This window comes from Pestalotiopsis fici (assembly GCF_000516985.1).
Source record: "Pestalotiopsis fici W106-1 unplaced genomic scaffold PFICI_Scf_3, whole genome shotgun sequence".
In the NCBI taxonomy this organism is placed as follows: Eukaryota; Fungi; Ascomycota; class Sordariomycetes; order Amphisphaeriales; family Sporocadaceae; genus Pestalotiopsis; species Pestalotiopsis fici.
Genome location: NW_006917093.1, coordinates 1,532,609 through 1,549,274, shown reverse-complemented (window position 1 = coordinate 1,549,274; position 16,666 = coordinate 1,532,609). Strand labels below are relative to the sequence as shown.

The window sequence follows — 16,666 nt, the reverse complement described above, 5'->3', positions numbered from 1 at the left end:
GAAGTCCGACGCAACCACTCAGGATACCTTGGAGGGGGTAGCAGGTAGGCAGGGAGAAAAGTTAAAAAGAGCATGTAATCTGTACAGAATGGGTAGTGGTGTCAAAAAATGCGCAAGAAGGGTTCACGAATTTCAAGGATTCCCACCTTACAGTAGTTACCTTCGCTACTACTAGTCTACTACCTTTTCACAAAACAGCCCAGGGTATTGCCAGCAGCCGGGGGGCGGAAGTGCCCAGCGGAACCCTGGTAGCCGCATTGCCGCCGCATGTTGCCGCCGGCAGCAACGCCGAGTCGGCATAGATTGGGGCGAGATCGACTATCGGTACATATGCTCCTAGGTAGGTAGGTGGCACTATTTTGTGAAAGATGAGAGGAGGGGGGGGTTAGCAAACCTGAGCCCAGTAGTACTACTTGCACGCTTGACTAATGAACCATGGATGTTGAAAAAGGTAGGGGGCGGATAACGTTTCTGGTTTGCAGTATCTGGCTGCTACTGATGCAGTATCTTGCTGCAGCCGCTGCCGCTGCTACTGCTGCTGCTAATGGTGGGATGCGTAGACAGTCCATGGCCACATGGCAAGAAATCAGACTAACACCAGATGCGGTTTACCGGAGGAGAAACTGACGTGCTAGTCAGTCTGTAAGAAGAAAGTAGCTGACGTCCTTGGCTAGGGCGGAGCGGTAGATTTTCAGGGAGGGCGGTTTTGACGATCTCCTCTGGATGCCCTCCAATCGCACGGTATAGTACGGAATAGGATAATGGTACTGATTTACTAGAACCTATTGGTGCGGAGAAGACTTCCGCTGCTTGGCTGGCCAGCGGAGCGCGTTCTTGTGTAACCTGCAGAGCAAGCTCGGCATCTAGAGAATATTCAGGTGGGAAACAAGCCAGCGCGCATTCTTGTTTTGTCAACAAAGGGCGATTGACTCTCCTGGCAAAGTGAAGTGAACATCTCCGGATCTCCAGGCACGATTTGTATGTGTGGCCGGAGGAGAAAAGTACTGGCGCACGAGGACACCTGCATCAGTAGCCTGAACTAACAACATATAGTCAATTATAGTCAACCTGGCAGTGCCTGGGCGAGCGGAGGAACCAGAAAAAAACAGGGCCATCAAATTATTATCCTCATGGTACAGGATCCGACATGACGTAAACTCCTAGTAAATGAATACACAGGGCTGTTTATATAATCATTCTTTTACAACAGCCCGTGGAAATATACGCTCTTCGGAGGCTCCGAGTGCGCGGATATAGGTATCATCAAGCTCCATCATTCGCGCCCATCATCCCACTGCCAGCCATCCCGCCGCGCATCGTCACGATCTAGCTGTCCCCAGCGGCGGTAGGCCCATCTTCTTCAGGTCCTCATTGATCTCCTCTGTCCGCTCCAGGAAATGTGGCCTCATTGTATCGTACAAGGCTGGCGACGGTGCTGGTTTTTCCCAAGTTAGCCCACAACTAGAATTGGCGATCACGCTGGCAGCATAAATTTTGAATGATAAAACAACTCGTTTCAACTTACGATTCAGCACGCCACTGCGCTCGAGCCCATACTTTGTCACGCCGAGATGCGTGGGAATGTGAAACATGAATGCTAAAGTTTGTGTTAGTCCAGTTTATTAGAGTTCACCTAGAAAGACTCTAGAACGAGTGCCGGAAATCAAGCAGAGACTCACCTAAGAAGCCCTCGCCCACTCTCTCTGGCTTCAAGTCAGCCTTGGTTGCCAATTCGTAAGTCTCGTAAGTTTCTACCACAGTTAGTAAACGTGATCACCACAGATATGATCGACATTGGTGGGTAGGCAGGGAGGGTATCTCAAAGGTCCTAAACAAACATACCTCCATGTGCCATGTAACTGGGCTGGAAGCTAAGCCCCCCGGCGCGGAGATCTCGGCTGCTCCCAGCGTAGGGTCCTTGAATAATCCCCATGACCTCGGCAGCCATGTTGCGATGATAATACTAGAATCAATTTCAGCGATCAATTATTCTCGGCCGGGGTCGCACCCAATAAACTGGGTACGTAAGCAGACGTTGGTGCCAGTGCGGACTTACGGGCGGCCTGAAGCTGTTAGTCGTAACATTCCATTTTGGCGTAAAAGCCATCACCTCGGTAATGGCAACCCCGGGTATTTTTGACTTTGCGGTCAAGACGGTGTACACCGACGGGTCGCTTTGGTCGCGATCGACGACGGCCGTGTTGATGAACCTTTCCAGTGCATACTTGAAAGGAATGCAACTGCAATTCAGGGAAGAAAAAGAGGTCAGTCGGTAACTCTTTGCACGTATCCGGGTTCAAACAGGGAATAACTCATACTTTCCATGCCAAGCGACTACATCAAACGGCGTGTGCTGCTGTTTGTGTGACCAAAACTTTCCACCCAGCTTCACCACAACTAGAATGACCGTTAGCAAAACATGTAGGTCCCACGTGGCAAGATCCAGACTTACCCTCCCATTCGGAGAGATCTTCATCAAAGGACGCCACAGGATATTCAAAGTTCCTCGGGAGTGCCATGCCGTTAGCACCGATCGGTCCCATGTCTGGCAACTCGTAGTGGCTCCCGAACACCTCCTGCACATCTGCATTGGTGTTATTATTGTATAGAGTTGATAGAATGTAACTTTGACTTACAGCCTCTTGATGGGCCGTCTGGTAGTGACACTTTGAATTTGATGCCGGCTTGAATGACGACCATCTCGCCGGGCCGTACCATGAGCCTGGTAAATAGTCAGCATTGTGTTACAGATGAAGGGAGAAAAGAAGGAAATCAGCATCGCATTGGCCTTACATTCCAAGTTCGGTCTGTATATCCAGACGGCCTTGTTGCGGAATGATGAGCATATCTCCGTCGTTGCTGCAAAACGCCCTATTCCTCATGGAAACGTTGGCCGTGTAGATGTGGATTGCCAGACCCTCTTTCATAATGGCATCTCCGTTGCCAATGACGGTCTTGAGCCCTTGACAAAAGTCGATTTCTTCGCTGTCTGAAGGAATGAGGAATGGAAGCCAGCACAGGACCTGCGGTGGAAATTCGACATTCTCATTGTTCGCGGAGAATCGCGCTTCAAGCTACAAGTACATAGTTGTCGTGGTCAGTGACTGTTCAAAGAGAAGGGTGTGCTCAATGCCCATTGTGGCTCTACTGAAAGGCTTACATCTTCGTTTTCGGGCAGTTTTTGGGCTACCCCATGTGCAAGTGAAGGCATGATCCTGTAGAACCAGACATGCTGCATGTCATTTCTTGAAGCAATGAAGCCAGTGCTTGTCAGTTGCTCAGAGTAGAGTCCATATTTGCAAATCTGTGGTGTATTCTGTGCTACCGGAATCACGCCAGGGCTGCAGTGTCACAGTCTTGTTAGCCAGCAATCAGAAAGGGTTGGTGGGACCATCAGGTACTTACACGGCCTCTGAGTTGAAGAAGTTTCCAAAGCCGACCTGATACCTATACGGATCTTTTTCGGTTGGGCTGGTCATGAATGCCGACTGACTACATGCGCCAAAGGCTGCTGTCGGTTCAAGGTGACGGATGGCTCCCATGCTGGGGGATCGTGATGGCTAGCAGGGATCGCCTAGAAGGCACTGCGTATCAATGACAAGCTAAGTATGAAAACGAAGTGGATGTGAAGCTGTATGAAACTTCTCTTAAGATGAACGCGCTGAGTGTTGAGTCAACTGTAGTAGGTACTCGGTATTCAGTTGAAGCGGCATCACTGAAAGAAATCAGGAGCGTTCAGACTGATTGAAAGATGTCCAGGAATTAGATATATGAATCGATGCTAGGGAGCCGCCCAAGTGGGTCGCGTCTTCCGGCACCAAGATAGGCAAAATGCTCTGGGTACATCCGGTGGTTTGTCTAGAGGGGGTGGAATACATTCGATACCTTGCCTACCTAATGTAGGTATTCGATTACTTTACTTAGTTTGCCTAGTTCAGGGCTGAGTACGTAGGTATGGTACAGTTTGACCTCGGAAGTCGGGCATACGATCAGCTCGACTAGCTAGCAAGCAAACTAGGGTCTTTGGCTGGGTTGGGTGAGGCGGAACCATAAGCGGAGCCCAGTGGGAAAAAAAGTATATCGGAACCTTTGCCGGCGGCAGCCCTCCGGCACGACCCAAGGTGCGGTGCGGAATACTATGGCGGGCTACGATGGGCACTGAATGCCGCCGTCTCATTGTGTGTGCTAAACACCACACACTTATCTCTGGATGGCGTGTCACACTGTTAACTATACGCCACAGCCGAGCTGCGAGGTTTTTACGGCGGAATGGCCTGATTTGGGCATATTATTTTATTCTGCTGTGTTGTACTGCAATGTTGCATTGATCACCAAGCTGGCCAAGGCGCCCCCAACGTCCTGTTAAAACCGCGCTGTTGTGTCTATCTTCGAGCCGATGGGCGAGTTTTGAGCAAACTTTGAATACTCACTGGCTCGGGCCGAGTGGGGGGGTATATTTTTATTTTTTTTTTGAGTGCGGCACAAGTGGCTACACACATACCACACCTAATATCATGAGCTGTTTTTGTATCGTTTTATTCCCGGAGACAATTTATTTGTGGCTGAGGTCATATGGGACTGATCAATTCTTTTCCTGCGTCTGTGCTAATCTAAAAGCATTGCTGTGGCCTGATTCGCTTCAACGGTCCGGTCAAGCGACATATCAATGTACTTGGTGCTTGCTGTATCATGCGCGTCCAGCTACGTATAACAGAGCAACGCTGGTATCTGCCGCAGACCCACGAGCCGCACACCGTTTCGGAGGGTCCGTTTTCTCAATACATCAGAGGAGGAAGAGGGGTATTGTATCGGGCGCAGATAACCAAGACCAACCAGCCCTTGGAATGTGGTACCTGCATGCTTGTGCGTGTCATGTGGCGTTATGTGGCGTTGATATGATCATATTTGTGTTTGTCCTTTTTTCCCCCAACAATGGCAAATAGTGAAGTGCTGATTATGTGCTGGAAATATCGGCATGATTCCGCGAGAGCCTCTCTAGGTAGGTGGGCACGGAATGCCAATGCTGAATGTATAAATATGCACACAACGCCAGCTGGATGCTGCATCAGGCAACGATCTTTATCTATATGTGTCCTTGGAACCGTTCATGATTATTGATCAACGCTCAACGTGACTAGTGTCTTTCGGCAGATTTCTACCAGTTATATTGACGCACAAAGAAGTATACTAGGATGCCTTGAGGACAATGCGTGAGCTGCGCAAATAGTATACTCGACGTGCCTCGGAAAAAGCAAAGCAGTGCGGAACTTGCCGACGTTGATCTGCCAAATCTCCAATGATGTTGCATGCCTAGGTAGGCATGCTCAATTTTGGCAAGAAGAGACGATGCTGTGCGTGCCGACAGAATGGACCACCAAGGCTGGTCGAGTCTTGAAATGATTTATAGGGAATGCATGTACACTGCATGTCATCTACGATGCAATATTGACCAATGATTACACAGTTGAAGGCAAGGTGGTTCTGAGAATAGTAGCCCTGGTCCTGTAGATCGCATCGCATTGGATGCAAAGACCCCTGGAGGTCGGAGAACGATATACTCCCTACATATCACTTACATGGAAAGTTCCGTGCATAGTGACCTCGCCGGGAAATGGGGGTCGAAACCATTCAACCGGTCTGGCTTGAGTCTACGGAGAGGCTCCGACATGTGTCCCTCGTGATGTAGGACGTGCAGCTGGCCTCGTATGATGCTGATCGTGAAGCTCATTTTCCAACTCTACTTGCACAAGTCAATCAAGATACGGCATGTGGGAACTCGTCACTGTTTTTTCTAAATGCTACAAGATGCCTCATATAATGCTATAAGCACGTTATTGTCATTCATTTCTTGAATTGATACCTGATCTAACGGTGATGATGGAAATCCTTCCTCTACCATTTTGTGTGCATTCCCAACGGTTGTGCATAAAGTAAGTGTCATTAGTAGTACAAGCAAGGATAATTACACATTGAAAAGTTATACTCCGCCGCATTTGCCTGCCGGAAAAGAAACGCTAGGCGTTAGCGCCATGCGCACTGGGGAGCCGATGTCCAATACGGTGGAGCCCCTCGACTGCCTGTCGGCTCTTTTGGCCCTCCCAAAATGCCAGCCGCCAACCTAAACCCTCGCCCTACCACCAAAATCGTCTTCCCAGAAGTCGCTTTTCCTTCTTGACATTTCACCACTCTCTCCTCCCTTGGTTTTGAACAAGAGATTTGGACCCAGAAAAAGTTCCCATCTCGAGACGGTTGCCAACAAGTGAGAGATCAGCTACTGATTCCACTGCCATCATATGTGCTGTCCGCCTGACCCGTCTCACTTCAAGGTTCTCGCAGCCACGATTCGCTCAGCTTGAATCTGCCGTGACTTCAAGTTACACAAATTTCTCAATTTGGGATACACAACAGAGGTTACTTATTCTCCGGACACGGGTCCGCGCATAGAGCAGCAAATCACCAACAAATGAGCTGCATGGAAGGTTCCATCCACTTGCCAAATCAGTCCAGACCGTGATCGCCGCGGTTGATTCCTTGGTTGCCTCGTTGCGCCTTACATTCAAGACAGCGACGCGCTGTCTTCAGTCTCTCATTTCAATTGACTTGGGATCACCATCATCGGCGAGGGCTACAATGGGGGAACGAACCTTGACTTTTCCTCAACTTGAGGCAGACAAACTCGAGCCGTATCTGACGCCTGCGACTGCTGGGGCATCCGCGGGACATGCACCCGTTTCCGACAAACCATTCGTCACTCTTACCTTTGCCACATCCCTGGATTCTGCTCTATCCCTGGCTCCCGGAACCAGGACAGCTCTTTCCGGCCCCCAATCTAAGGCCATGACCCATTACTTGCGAAGCCGACACGATGCCATTTGCGTTGGGGTGGGGACTGCGATTGCTGACGATCCTGGCCTCAACTGTCGCCTGGAAGGTTTGGACTTGTCTCGACAGCCGCGACCAATCGTCATAGATTCCCGGCTTCGCTGGCAATTCACGCGAGAAAGCAAGGCCATGCAGCTCGCGCAAGCAGGCCAGGGCCTTGCTCCTTTCATCATCACCTCGGAGCGCTCTCCGCCCGAGGCGCAGCAAGCCCTCCTCGAGGAGCACGGCGGGAAATATATCTTTCTTGGCCGTGACACCGCAGATCAGCAGCGCTTTCAGTGGTCCGATGTTCTGCGCGCTGTAGCTGGCGAGGGCTTGCAGAGTATCATGATTGAAGGCGGTGGCCAGATTATCAACTCGTTGCTCGAAGCTGGATCGAACCACCTGGTCGACTCGGTCATTGTAACCATTGCTCCCACCTGGCTTGGTCAGGGTGGCGTTGTTGTGTCTCCGCCACGACGGATGGACTCAAATGGCACGCCGGTCCCTGCTGCCCGACTCGCCGACACTGCATGGCTCCCACTAGGCGAAGATGTCGTACTGTGCGGAAGGCTGGCTTGATGAATGCATATACAGGACAGCATCTCCGATATCTATTTTCTATCGAAAAATGTGACTGGATTTGGTCCGTTCATTCATTACTTCACTCCAACTCTAAAAACTATTTTTCACCTGTGTTCGGTCTATCGTCTCGCGTTGCTCATGAGCCGTCGATCGATCCATATACGCAGAGCCAACCTTCCTCACCGCTCTCGGCCCCTCATCCCTTTCATGGCACATCAAATGAGAACAATGTGTCCCTTCTTGTTCTTTGCGCACTCCCCTGACACACTTTTACTCACTTTTACCCAGTTCTACCTCAAGTATGTCCTCTGTGCTTTATCTCTAGCCAGCGGAAAGGAAAGTAGAAGAGGCCTGTGACGACGAAGGCCATTTCAAAGCCAACGTCGCCAGTGATGGCTGCAATGGGTCCGGTGAACCAAACCTCGGCCATTCCTGGAATAACAAGACCCATTGCACAGATCGAGGCTGCTATCGCCGCGATTCCCGATGGCAACTTTCTTCCAACGTTCCAGATCGCAGGGTCATATGTGTTAAAGTCCATACGCCGGAAAATAACCAACTCTTCAATCAGTACGGCATCAAAACAACCTGCCCAATAGCCAATGAGGGCCAGAAAGTTTTCCAAGGACTCTTCCCATTCCTCGGCAGCCTTGATGGCGGTTGGTATCATCACGATAATAACCGCTAGGATGAAGAAATACCGCGGGATCTTGGCAAAGAATGGCAAAATCATCTGGAGGTTCAAGGCAACCGAATACATTGAAATGGCAATGTTACCCAGCACGCTCAATGCAAGAAGGACCAGGATGAACTTCCCAAATCCGCCGGAGCTGCTGAGCATTTCTGCGAGCACACCACCAGCACCGTATGCTGCGTAAGCATCGGACCATCCGTCAACGACAGGCACAGCGCCACCCATAGCTGCACCGAGCACAAAGAGTGGTACCGATGGTGTCAAGAGTCCCAGGTACGTGTAAGTAAATATCTTTGTCCTTTGCGATGATCAGTAATGTTCAGTCGCGTTATGGGTAGTTTTGAGGAGAAATAAATGCTTACTTGGACGCATTAGGACTGTGATAGGTGGAATAGTCGGAAACGGTACCACCAAAAGTGATGAAATATCCAGCTATAAGACCGCCATATGATACGATGGAAGATGCTACAGCAGGCGGTGCTTCGGCCTGCTGAAAGAGCAGGTGGCCACCGCATCCTACGGCTACCACAATCGCTATAAGATTCGGTATCCAACTCCAACGCTCCCAAGCATGCAAAGCTCGAAAGCCAAGCAGGGACACAATAAAGCTAATCACGATGATGACAACAATGCCGACGTTGACGCTCACGTGGCCTGGATTAATGGCGGCTATGGTTTGGCCTCCAACTATGGCCGCTACCAGAGAGAATCCAGTGATTGTGGCAGCGTTGAGTAGTAATGGGATGGTGATTATATAAAGCCCCCAAGAGTATCGGGCTTGGATCAGCTGTCTCATGCCTGTCTTGCATCCTCCGCAACCCATGAATGCGGGAAATGCGCAAGTAAGCATGGAGAAGAACAGGATGGTCAGAGATGCATCTCTCAGGCTCATGCCAAAAGAGAGAGTAGCGAGCATTCCGGTCGGTATCCTGCAGATTGGTCAGTGTCAGTCAGACTTTATCCAGGAGACTGGCAACCTACGGAAGCACGCAAAGCAAGGCGGTGAAGAAGACACTGAACAAATTGTTGTACGATGTGTTTGTTCTTTCTTCGACCGGAATTGGCTTGATCCCATTTTCCTCGACGCCGGCATCCAAAAGGCGCTGATACCATCTAGGATGTTTCGCAGCCTCCGATTTGTATATGGCTCCGGGCTCGACCTTTAGGAAAGACGCCATGCCGGAGTGGCCGTGTTCATGGTCCGAAATACCTGCTTCGACGTCACGCTCAGAAGAGCGCGCTGATTTTGGATCTTCCGACGCCATGTTGGAATTAGGAGCAATGGATCGATGTCAGGGAGGGGTATTGTTGTTCGTCAAGCGATTGTCCTGGAGCTTTTGCGAAGACCAGAGGTTTGTCGTTTTGGACCTCAGCTTACGCCTTTGCTAGATGAGTCAGAAGCCGGTCTTCTGCTCTCTTTTGATGGCGACTGGAATCTTGGGCTCGAAAATCGTGGGTGCTCTGTGTCGCTGTATCTGAGGCGCCAAGTCCTGCAAAAGCCCAGATCAGTTGAGAGGCCTTGTTGGTAATGCGCCCATGTGCCGGGCGTGTCTGCTTGCTTCTTGGTCGCTCTTACTTCTGACGATCAAGCCGCCCACTATTCGGAGCACCAAAAGTGTGCGAACCAGGTGGAAAAATGTGTGCCACTATCCTGACCTATCAGAGCACACATACAGACCCCAGTCATTTGTCGGAAAGCCCACAGTAGGAAGAGTGGTTCAACTAAGCCAGGACTCAGTCTATCCGATATTCGCACCGGCTATCGCAAAGTCTTCCAATACGGAGGAGATGCCTATTTGGATAATCTTCCAACATGAATTGTTCCTTTTTTTTAGCCAAAGGTTTACATGTTGAAGGGCGCCTTGATCGGAGCGGGAGCTGACCAAACCGACAAACTTGCGAATCCACACGTCTACACTGCTAACGTAGTAGTCCCCTGGCTTTAGGTCCAGCTAGTTCGGCGGAGGCGCGTGCGGCTCGCATCGGCTGGGATGCCCATCACGAAAGAGCGCATTTACCTACGGGATATTTTCGTTGAACGTTCTCTTTCTCAAAAGGGACCATGTTGTTTCAAGATGCAGCGCGTAGTTAGGTAGGTTATGGCCACAGCATGCTTTCTCTTGAGCGTCCGACAAACATGCCGTCCTTCTCCTTGAAGGTGCATTCTCACCTTGATTTCAACATTCAAGTCAGATCTGGCATGGTGAAAAGCTGTCTGGCTAGACCCAGGAGAACGCGGCTAAGACTCTTTAACGCTGGGGCCAAGCAAAGTCGCATGGACTGGAGTCGCACAAGTCTCAACCTTATCGCCAAAAACAGTGATTCTCTCGAGTCATTTCAGCACGCCAATTGGTGACTGGTTGATACGGGTAACAAAAGCAAATCGAATATCAAAATGATTTTCTAGACTTCGGTTGCTGCCACTCCTGAGCTCCTTTGGTCATGGCTGAACCGAGCTACAGACACGGCTTGTCGCATTTCTCTTTGCTTTGAGACAATCATTAGCGCATTGCTATGATTGCAGTAAAAGAATGTCTTGCAAGCTCAAGGTAAGTCTAAATTATGCATCTCACCGGAGCCATGGACTTGGGTTCCACTGGCCCGGCTCGTGTCAGATGTGTCAAGCTGTAAGCTGAATTGAGTTGAGATCACGCTGAAGCCGATTACTCATTATCGCATCACTCGTGGTGTCAGCCACCGAAAATAACAATATTACTCCATTCGAATAGGTAGTATATAAATCGAAATTTGTCCATCGCATGATACATCAGAAACAAATCTGGTTCGCTGATGAATTCCTAGCAAACAATTCCAGAAAATCGGACTTTGTGATACGCAGCCGTCAGATCAGCTCCATTCATACCGAGACAGCGCCAATGTTGCGCCACGTCGAGGGGAGGGTTTAGCTACCGACTGAGCGCGATGAAAGTTTGATTCACTAGATTCTTTTTTAATCGCCGACATGCATAGGTTCTACTGCTTCACTACAGGTGTACTCTCACCACAACGCCCGAGACGTATCCAATCCTATAGCGGCTACTATCATGCCCGCCGGTTCTGTGCTCGCCAAATCAAATGTACTTTGAGCGAAAGAATCAAGAACGAGCTATTTCAGAGCTGCATGCTCAGCCAAGGGGTAGTCTCTGGGATGGGGAGGTCCAAGTGGGACTGCATAGTTCTTTAGATCAGCGCCGCGCTGTCGCTGGTATATGTTTTTTTTCTTCTTCATATTATCTATTGTACGTCATCGTATTACCTCAAGTTGGAGACGTTCATGTTGGAGGCTACTATATTGTTATATTTATCATACCAGCTTAATCATACGCCACAAGTCTTGAATTGTCTTGCTCCTCCATTACAACTCGATTAGATAAAAGGTCCTCTGACCCGTTTTGTCAATCAACGTATGCCTCGAGGCAGATAGGCAGTATCCGAGGAAAGCAATCAAATCGAATTACAAGTCGAATCTTGTTGGAACAGGCCTAAGATATTGGAATTGTACCAAGCTCTTCTATGCCTTTTGCCGTCCTCCTCGTACAATAAAGAGGTTGGGATTCTGGGAAAGGTGAAAAGTGGGTGCGAAGAGATGGGAGATGAGACTCAGTCATGGACAGAGTGAATCATCAGCCTCAAGAGAAAGGTCAAGATCTGTTCTTGAGGAGCCTTATGTAAAGAACGCATGACCCCTGAAACCACGGAAGGAAATGAACAACTCTGTGTATTGTTTGCCTTTTCAAATGGCGATCGTACCAACAACATACCTATGGATTATTGTCTCCGTGGGTCTTATTGTTCTGCCTTCTAGATGACGGCTGGAGATGATCATGGGAAAGCAGCTTAGCCCTTTTATTTAATCCCATCTATAGGGATGTTTTCATTTTATAAACTCCAATTGGCGCAATGCTATGTAATTCATACCCACCAAAAGTTCCAACTTGTGATCGGGCATGAGTTATCTATGCCAGATTAAGATTATTAGCGCGTTTCCTGGGATTTCCAAATAGAAGTTCTTGTAGATAAACAATGCAATTTGAAATCTTCGATGACCATTAGAATAAATCACAACCCAAGCTCTTGTTTTTTTATTATTATTATTTTGGTAAGAATGTGTTTCGAAACAGACTGTTATTTATTCCTGGGTACTTTAAAAGCAACGGACATCGCCGCCTGGTATGTGAGTATAACTTTCTAGAAAGCTTACAAATGGTTGGCCTTTCTACGAGAGACAACCTAGACGTTGTATCTCAATAATAGGCAGTATCCTGTCTTTAAGCAAGCTCAAAAATAGTGGTGTTACAAATTGATATAAGTCTATTACTCAGCCCCGGAGGATCATCCTCGCTCAAATCGGTCACAAATATATTTATAACTCTCTCGACTCGCCATATACTGCATAGAAAACGACACATGCCAACACGTACTGGTATGTTCTGTCTGATCTCCCGATTTTTAACGAAGGCAACTACAATTTTGTCGAACACACTAGTTGACCATCCTTCCACCAGGCTCAACGTTGATCAGATCTCATGGAAAAGAAAAGAAAAGATGAGGATTTCTCAAACATTACGATAAGAAAACCAAACTGTCACGATAAAAATATCCCGTACACAAATTTCTACGCTCGTTGTTCATCTGCGCCAGCAATGCTTGCCTGTAAACCGCCTCTCTCAATGTCCGCTCTTCAAAATACACTAGAATAAGACGTCTGGAGTACATGAGTAAGCCGCATAAATATCAACCAGCCTTGACCAGGAGGGGGTCAGGGTGAGCAGGCGCCAATCAGTGAGGGTGTGGCAGAGGAGGCGCGCGTGCCGGTCCGCCGGAAAGGGCCTCGCTTGCCTAGTTCTGATGATTATTGATCCTGCGTCCTAATCTTACAATTCCTTTCCCCATCGTTGCCTGAATTTTTCAATTCAATGGAGCTGACAAGTCTATTGTGTGGCATGAGTAATAGTAATGATCATCAATAATGAGGTACAGACTGAATTGGGGCAATGATCTCTAGTCTATACCATGCAAAAACTACTTCTCCTTTCTTGGCTTTCTCTCATATTGGTATTATGATCCCATAACGAGAACCCCTTCCACCGGCGGTGAAGCAAACCCATGAAATAACTCCGTATAAAGGTCGAAATGTCGAAATGTCGACTGACCAAGCTCGGCCGGGTTTTTCCAACGTTGCAGTCCATTGTAACCCTTTTGCCCAGTCTTGGTAGGCTGGACAAGTATTTTTTTCATGCATCACCCATGCTTGTCTTACGAGAGACAGCTCCATCATGTATCTGGGTTTGTGGAGTAAAGCCAATGAATGGGCTTGCAAAAAGTCTTGGTACTCTTAGGGGAGGAGGAGGAGGAGGACGACAACGACGAGAGAGTATCATCTCTCCCCCTGTCCGGCAGTGCCTCTTTGAAATAGGTATATCTACCTGCCATGCATTTGCTTGCTCCAGCTCTTGTTCTGGCCAACAAATAACTAAGCCATGTAAAGGCCCAGGCGTCCCATCTTACGGTCCCGAGACCGAGTTGATTTTGGGTAACCACTCCAATCCCACATAATCATCCACCTCCATTCAAACCCCAAAAAGGCCCCAGGGTCCCGGCAGCCATGGGCAAGGGAGAAGACGCAATGTCATTGTCCCCTCCCTCCCCCTTCCCAATAGACGCAGACAATTCTTTTTGGCCCAGTCGGGTAATGATGAGTTTGCCTTTCTTTCAGCTGGGTTCGCTTCCCCCAAAATAATGTCTATCGAACGGCAGATCAGCACTACGTGCATTTTTGCAAGGTTGTCTGATTCAAATCCTCCTATTGGACTGCTCGCACAAAGGCTGCGCTTGTCAGGGGAGGGGAGGGGATGGGGGATTTGGGCCAAGGCATGGCTACCTACTTGTTCATGAATCACCACTAAAAAGAGAGAGAGACAACGAGGGGGAGAGTGACTCCATCCCCGGGATTGCAACCCCGGAATGTCCAAGGGTGCCTTTGTCTCGGTACCAAATAGTCGGCTCCGTGGTATCGCGGGTGGTTATCTTTTTCGCCAGGGGGGTCCCGCCCACGTTCACAACATTAGTAGCAGTAGTGGGTTTCAAGGGTTGAGGCTTATTAGCGGCTGTCCATTTATTGCTTGGCCGTCATGTAGATAGGTGGAAATACACGATAGGCAGTGTAAGTCTTAATCTGGAAAGGAGCTAAGTGCGAAGCAGGGGTAATAAGTCAGACGGCTCTAATGCAGTGACCTTTCTAAAAAAGCCCCCCATCAGCCTTGTGGGAATGTTGGAGGTAGGAGGTATAGGCAAAGGCGCAGTCGTATCATTATTACAAGACACACCGACGGGGGGAGGGATCGTCAGCTTCGGCTTCATAAGCGTTTATCCCGTTCTGGGCGGAGGCAAATACGGTGACCGCATCCGGGAGACTCTGGGGGTGGACCGGCAAGTCCTCGGGCTTACGCAGTATCTGTACCTTGAACATTTCATTGCTAATACCCCGTTATGCCTCTCTCTCTAGGGGTCGCAGCAGCCCAGGAGGCGAAGCTGATGCCACACGGCCGCTGCTCCTGCTGCCTCCCGTTAAGGCAGCCATTATGGCACAAGCGATGCGCGTCCGCCCGCTCATCCTCGATGCAGGTTTTCATCGAAGCGGAAAGGTCGGATTGGAAACCCTCAAGGTCTCGGAGGCCTGTGCGAGATGACCCAAATTGATCGGAAGAGCACTGAACACGACAAGTATGTTACTGTGTAAACATGAGAGAATAGTTGCGGTGGATCTTGCCTTTGTACCACTTTAAAAAGTGCTACTAGCATGGCCAGTCATCATACCGGAAGCAGGTCCGGAGACTATTTACCCAGAAAGACGGAACGCTGTGCCAGGACTTCGCATAGGTTCGTATAGTAGTTCCGTAGCTAGGTGGGCTCAGCTGCCTCGGAAGCGCCAGGCGCTACATAGTACAGCCCTGTCGTCAACATAATTAATAATCTCCCGTTGCAATTCATATTACTTGGGAGTATTAATCCATTTGATCCACGCAGCGCCATTCTTGAAAAACTTACCTTTGGTCAAACAAGGCTATTTCGACACCGCAACAACGACGACATATAGGACAGCGGCTCTTGTTCCATATTGGCTGGCCCCAAATCATGTTAGCATATTCTTGTGTAACGTCGACAGGGTCGTGATTATGGAATGCCACAGGCCCTGTTCAAGGCTAGATAAAGACCGGGTTTGATGCTGGGTACCAGCTCAACATATACCACGATGTGAACCGTGCTTTCAAGATGCGGGCCAGCCCAGATCCTCCTCCCCCCAAGACCGATACCTGTTCAGCTTATTCAAGAGACTTGATATCAGTGCTTGCCCAGCTGGAAGATGGGTTTCAGGTAGTCTATCCACCCTCACTGTACACTTGCGGGAATACGGGAATACCACAAAGGTTGTGCCGTAGTTTGGCAGCACCGTCTCCACGCCTGCCCGGCCCCCATTCCGCGAAACGTCTTGGGTCAGCGTGCCCCTGGGAATGAACGAGGCCCTTGCAAACATCCACTGACATCCATGGTCCAATTACTAGGTCTTCAAGCTAGTTCACCTGCAGCTGGACAAGTCGGGATGGTATTCTGGGGTCTCATATTACTTAGTTCCTCGACCAAGTCTCAGCCCCAGTAGATACGCCCTTTTGAGCGAAGCCTATTGATCCTGAAAGCCAATGTTTGTCAGACTGGAGGCAGACCGTTGACGAAAGGCATGACGTATAGGTCATGCCGCCGATCATCATGGATATGAGTCAATAGCAGCCACGCTGGATCCTCTACGCGGATAGTGCCAACGATGCATCCAGCCCAGCCTGCAGCTCAACGCCATCTCACCACGACAGGCTACAAGGGCTCAGAGAGACTAGCGCTTATAGTGTCGTTTCGCTTGATAGACTATAGTTGTAAACTCGATACCGATATAGCCTGCGATCATTCGATTTGAGACGTGACATTCAGCGGCCAAGCCCCGAGAAACACAGTCCCACGTTGTTGGCGGTTCTGGGAGAGTCAGACGACGAGGAGTTGACCGGTGAGAAGAAACCCGCCCGAAGGGACTTGGTGACCTGATGTAGTACAAGATGAGACCACTGCGATATTAAATTTCAATGCCGAGAGATGTTGCGGTCGTTGACAAAAGAGGAAATACGAGCAGCCCCGAATGGCTGTTTGGAGTCAGTGCGACAGCGGACGCACGGTGTAGGTGCATACATAGAGCCCAACAAGAATCCATGCCCTGTCGACAACATGCAGAAGTGGTACACCAGTCAGGCTTCTTGCTTTGGCCATCTGAAATTCATGTCCCAGACAAGAACTAGGGACCATGACAGAATACAAACACTCGATTAGTCCCTGGGAAAGTGTTTGCGACGCCATACTCTCTATGACCTAGGTAGTGGTCTAGCATGCGTGAGCCAGGCCACGTTTCAAAGTAGGAGCACTGGTCAGTGAGATACCCCAACTATGCAATAAGACGGGGCAGCAGGCAGGACGTGATTCAAAAAG

At 49.3% G+C, this 16,666-nt stretch overlaps 3 protein-coding genes across 3 annotated transcripts; 1 reads left to right on the top strand and 2 right to left on the bottom strand.

The window, feature by feature from the left end:
- Positions 1–1,319: 1,319 nt before the first annotated feature.
- On the bottom strand, positions 1,320–3,542 carry PFICI_04610 (uncharacterized protein; the record flags this gene model as incomplete). Its single annotated transcript, XM_007833191.1, has 11 exons — positions 1,320–1,435; positions 1,526–1,597; positions 1,680–1,751; positions 1,843–1,963; positions 2,057–2,240; positions 2,319–2,397; positions 2,453–2,584; positions 2,637–2,722; positions 2,794–3,074; positions 3,161–3,341; positions 3,406–3,542. 11 exons carry the CDS (start codon positions 3,540–3,542, stop codon positions 1,320–1,322), a joined length of 1,461 nt encoding a protein of 486 aa, XP_007831382.1.
- Positions 3,543–6,630: 3,088 nt separating this feature from the next.
- On the top strand, positions 6,631–7,443 carry PFICI_04609 (uncharacterized protein; the record flags this gene model as incomplete). The annotated part of the gene is made up of 1 exon (XM_007833190.1): positions 6,631–7,443. The coding sequence occupies one exon, from the start codon at positions 6,631–6,633 to the stop codon at positions 7,441–7,443; it is 813 nt and encodes a 270-aa protein (XP_007831381.1).
- Positions 7,444–7,741: 298 nt separating this feature from the next.
- Positions 7,742–9,405, bottom strand: PFICI_04608 (uncharacterized protein; the record flags this gene model as incomplete). The annotated part of the gene is made up of 3 exons (XM_007833189.1): positions 7,742–8,438; positions 8,503–9,069; positions 9,122–9,405. The coding sequence occupies 3 exons, from the start codon at positions 9,403–9,405 to the stop codon at positions 7,742–7,744; spliced, it is 1,548 nt and encodes a 515-aa protein (XP_007831380.1).
- Positions 9,406–16,666: the final 7,261 nt, after the last annotated feature.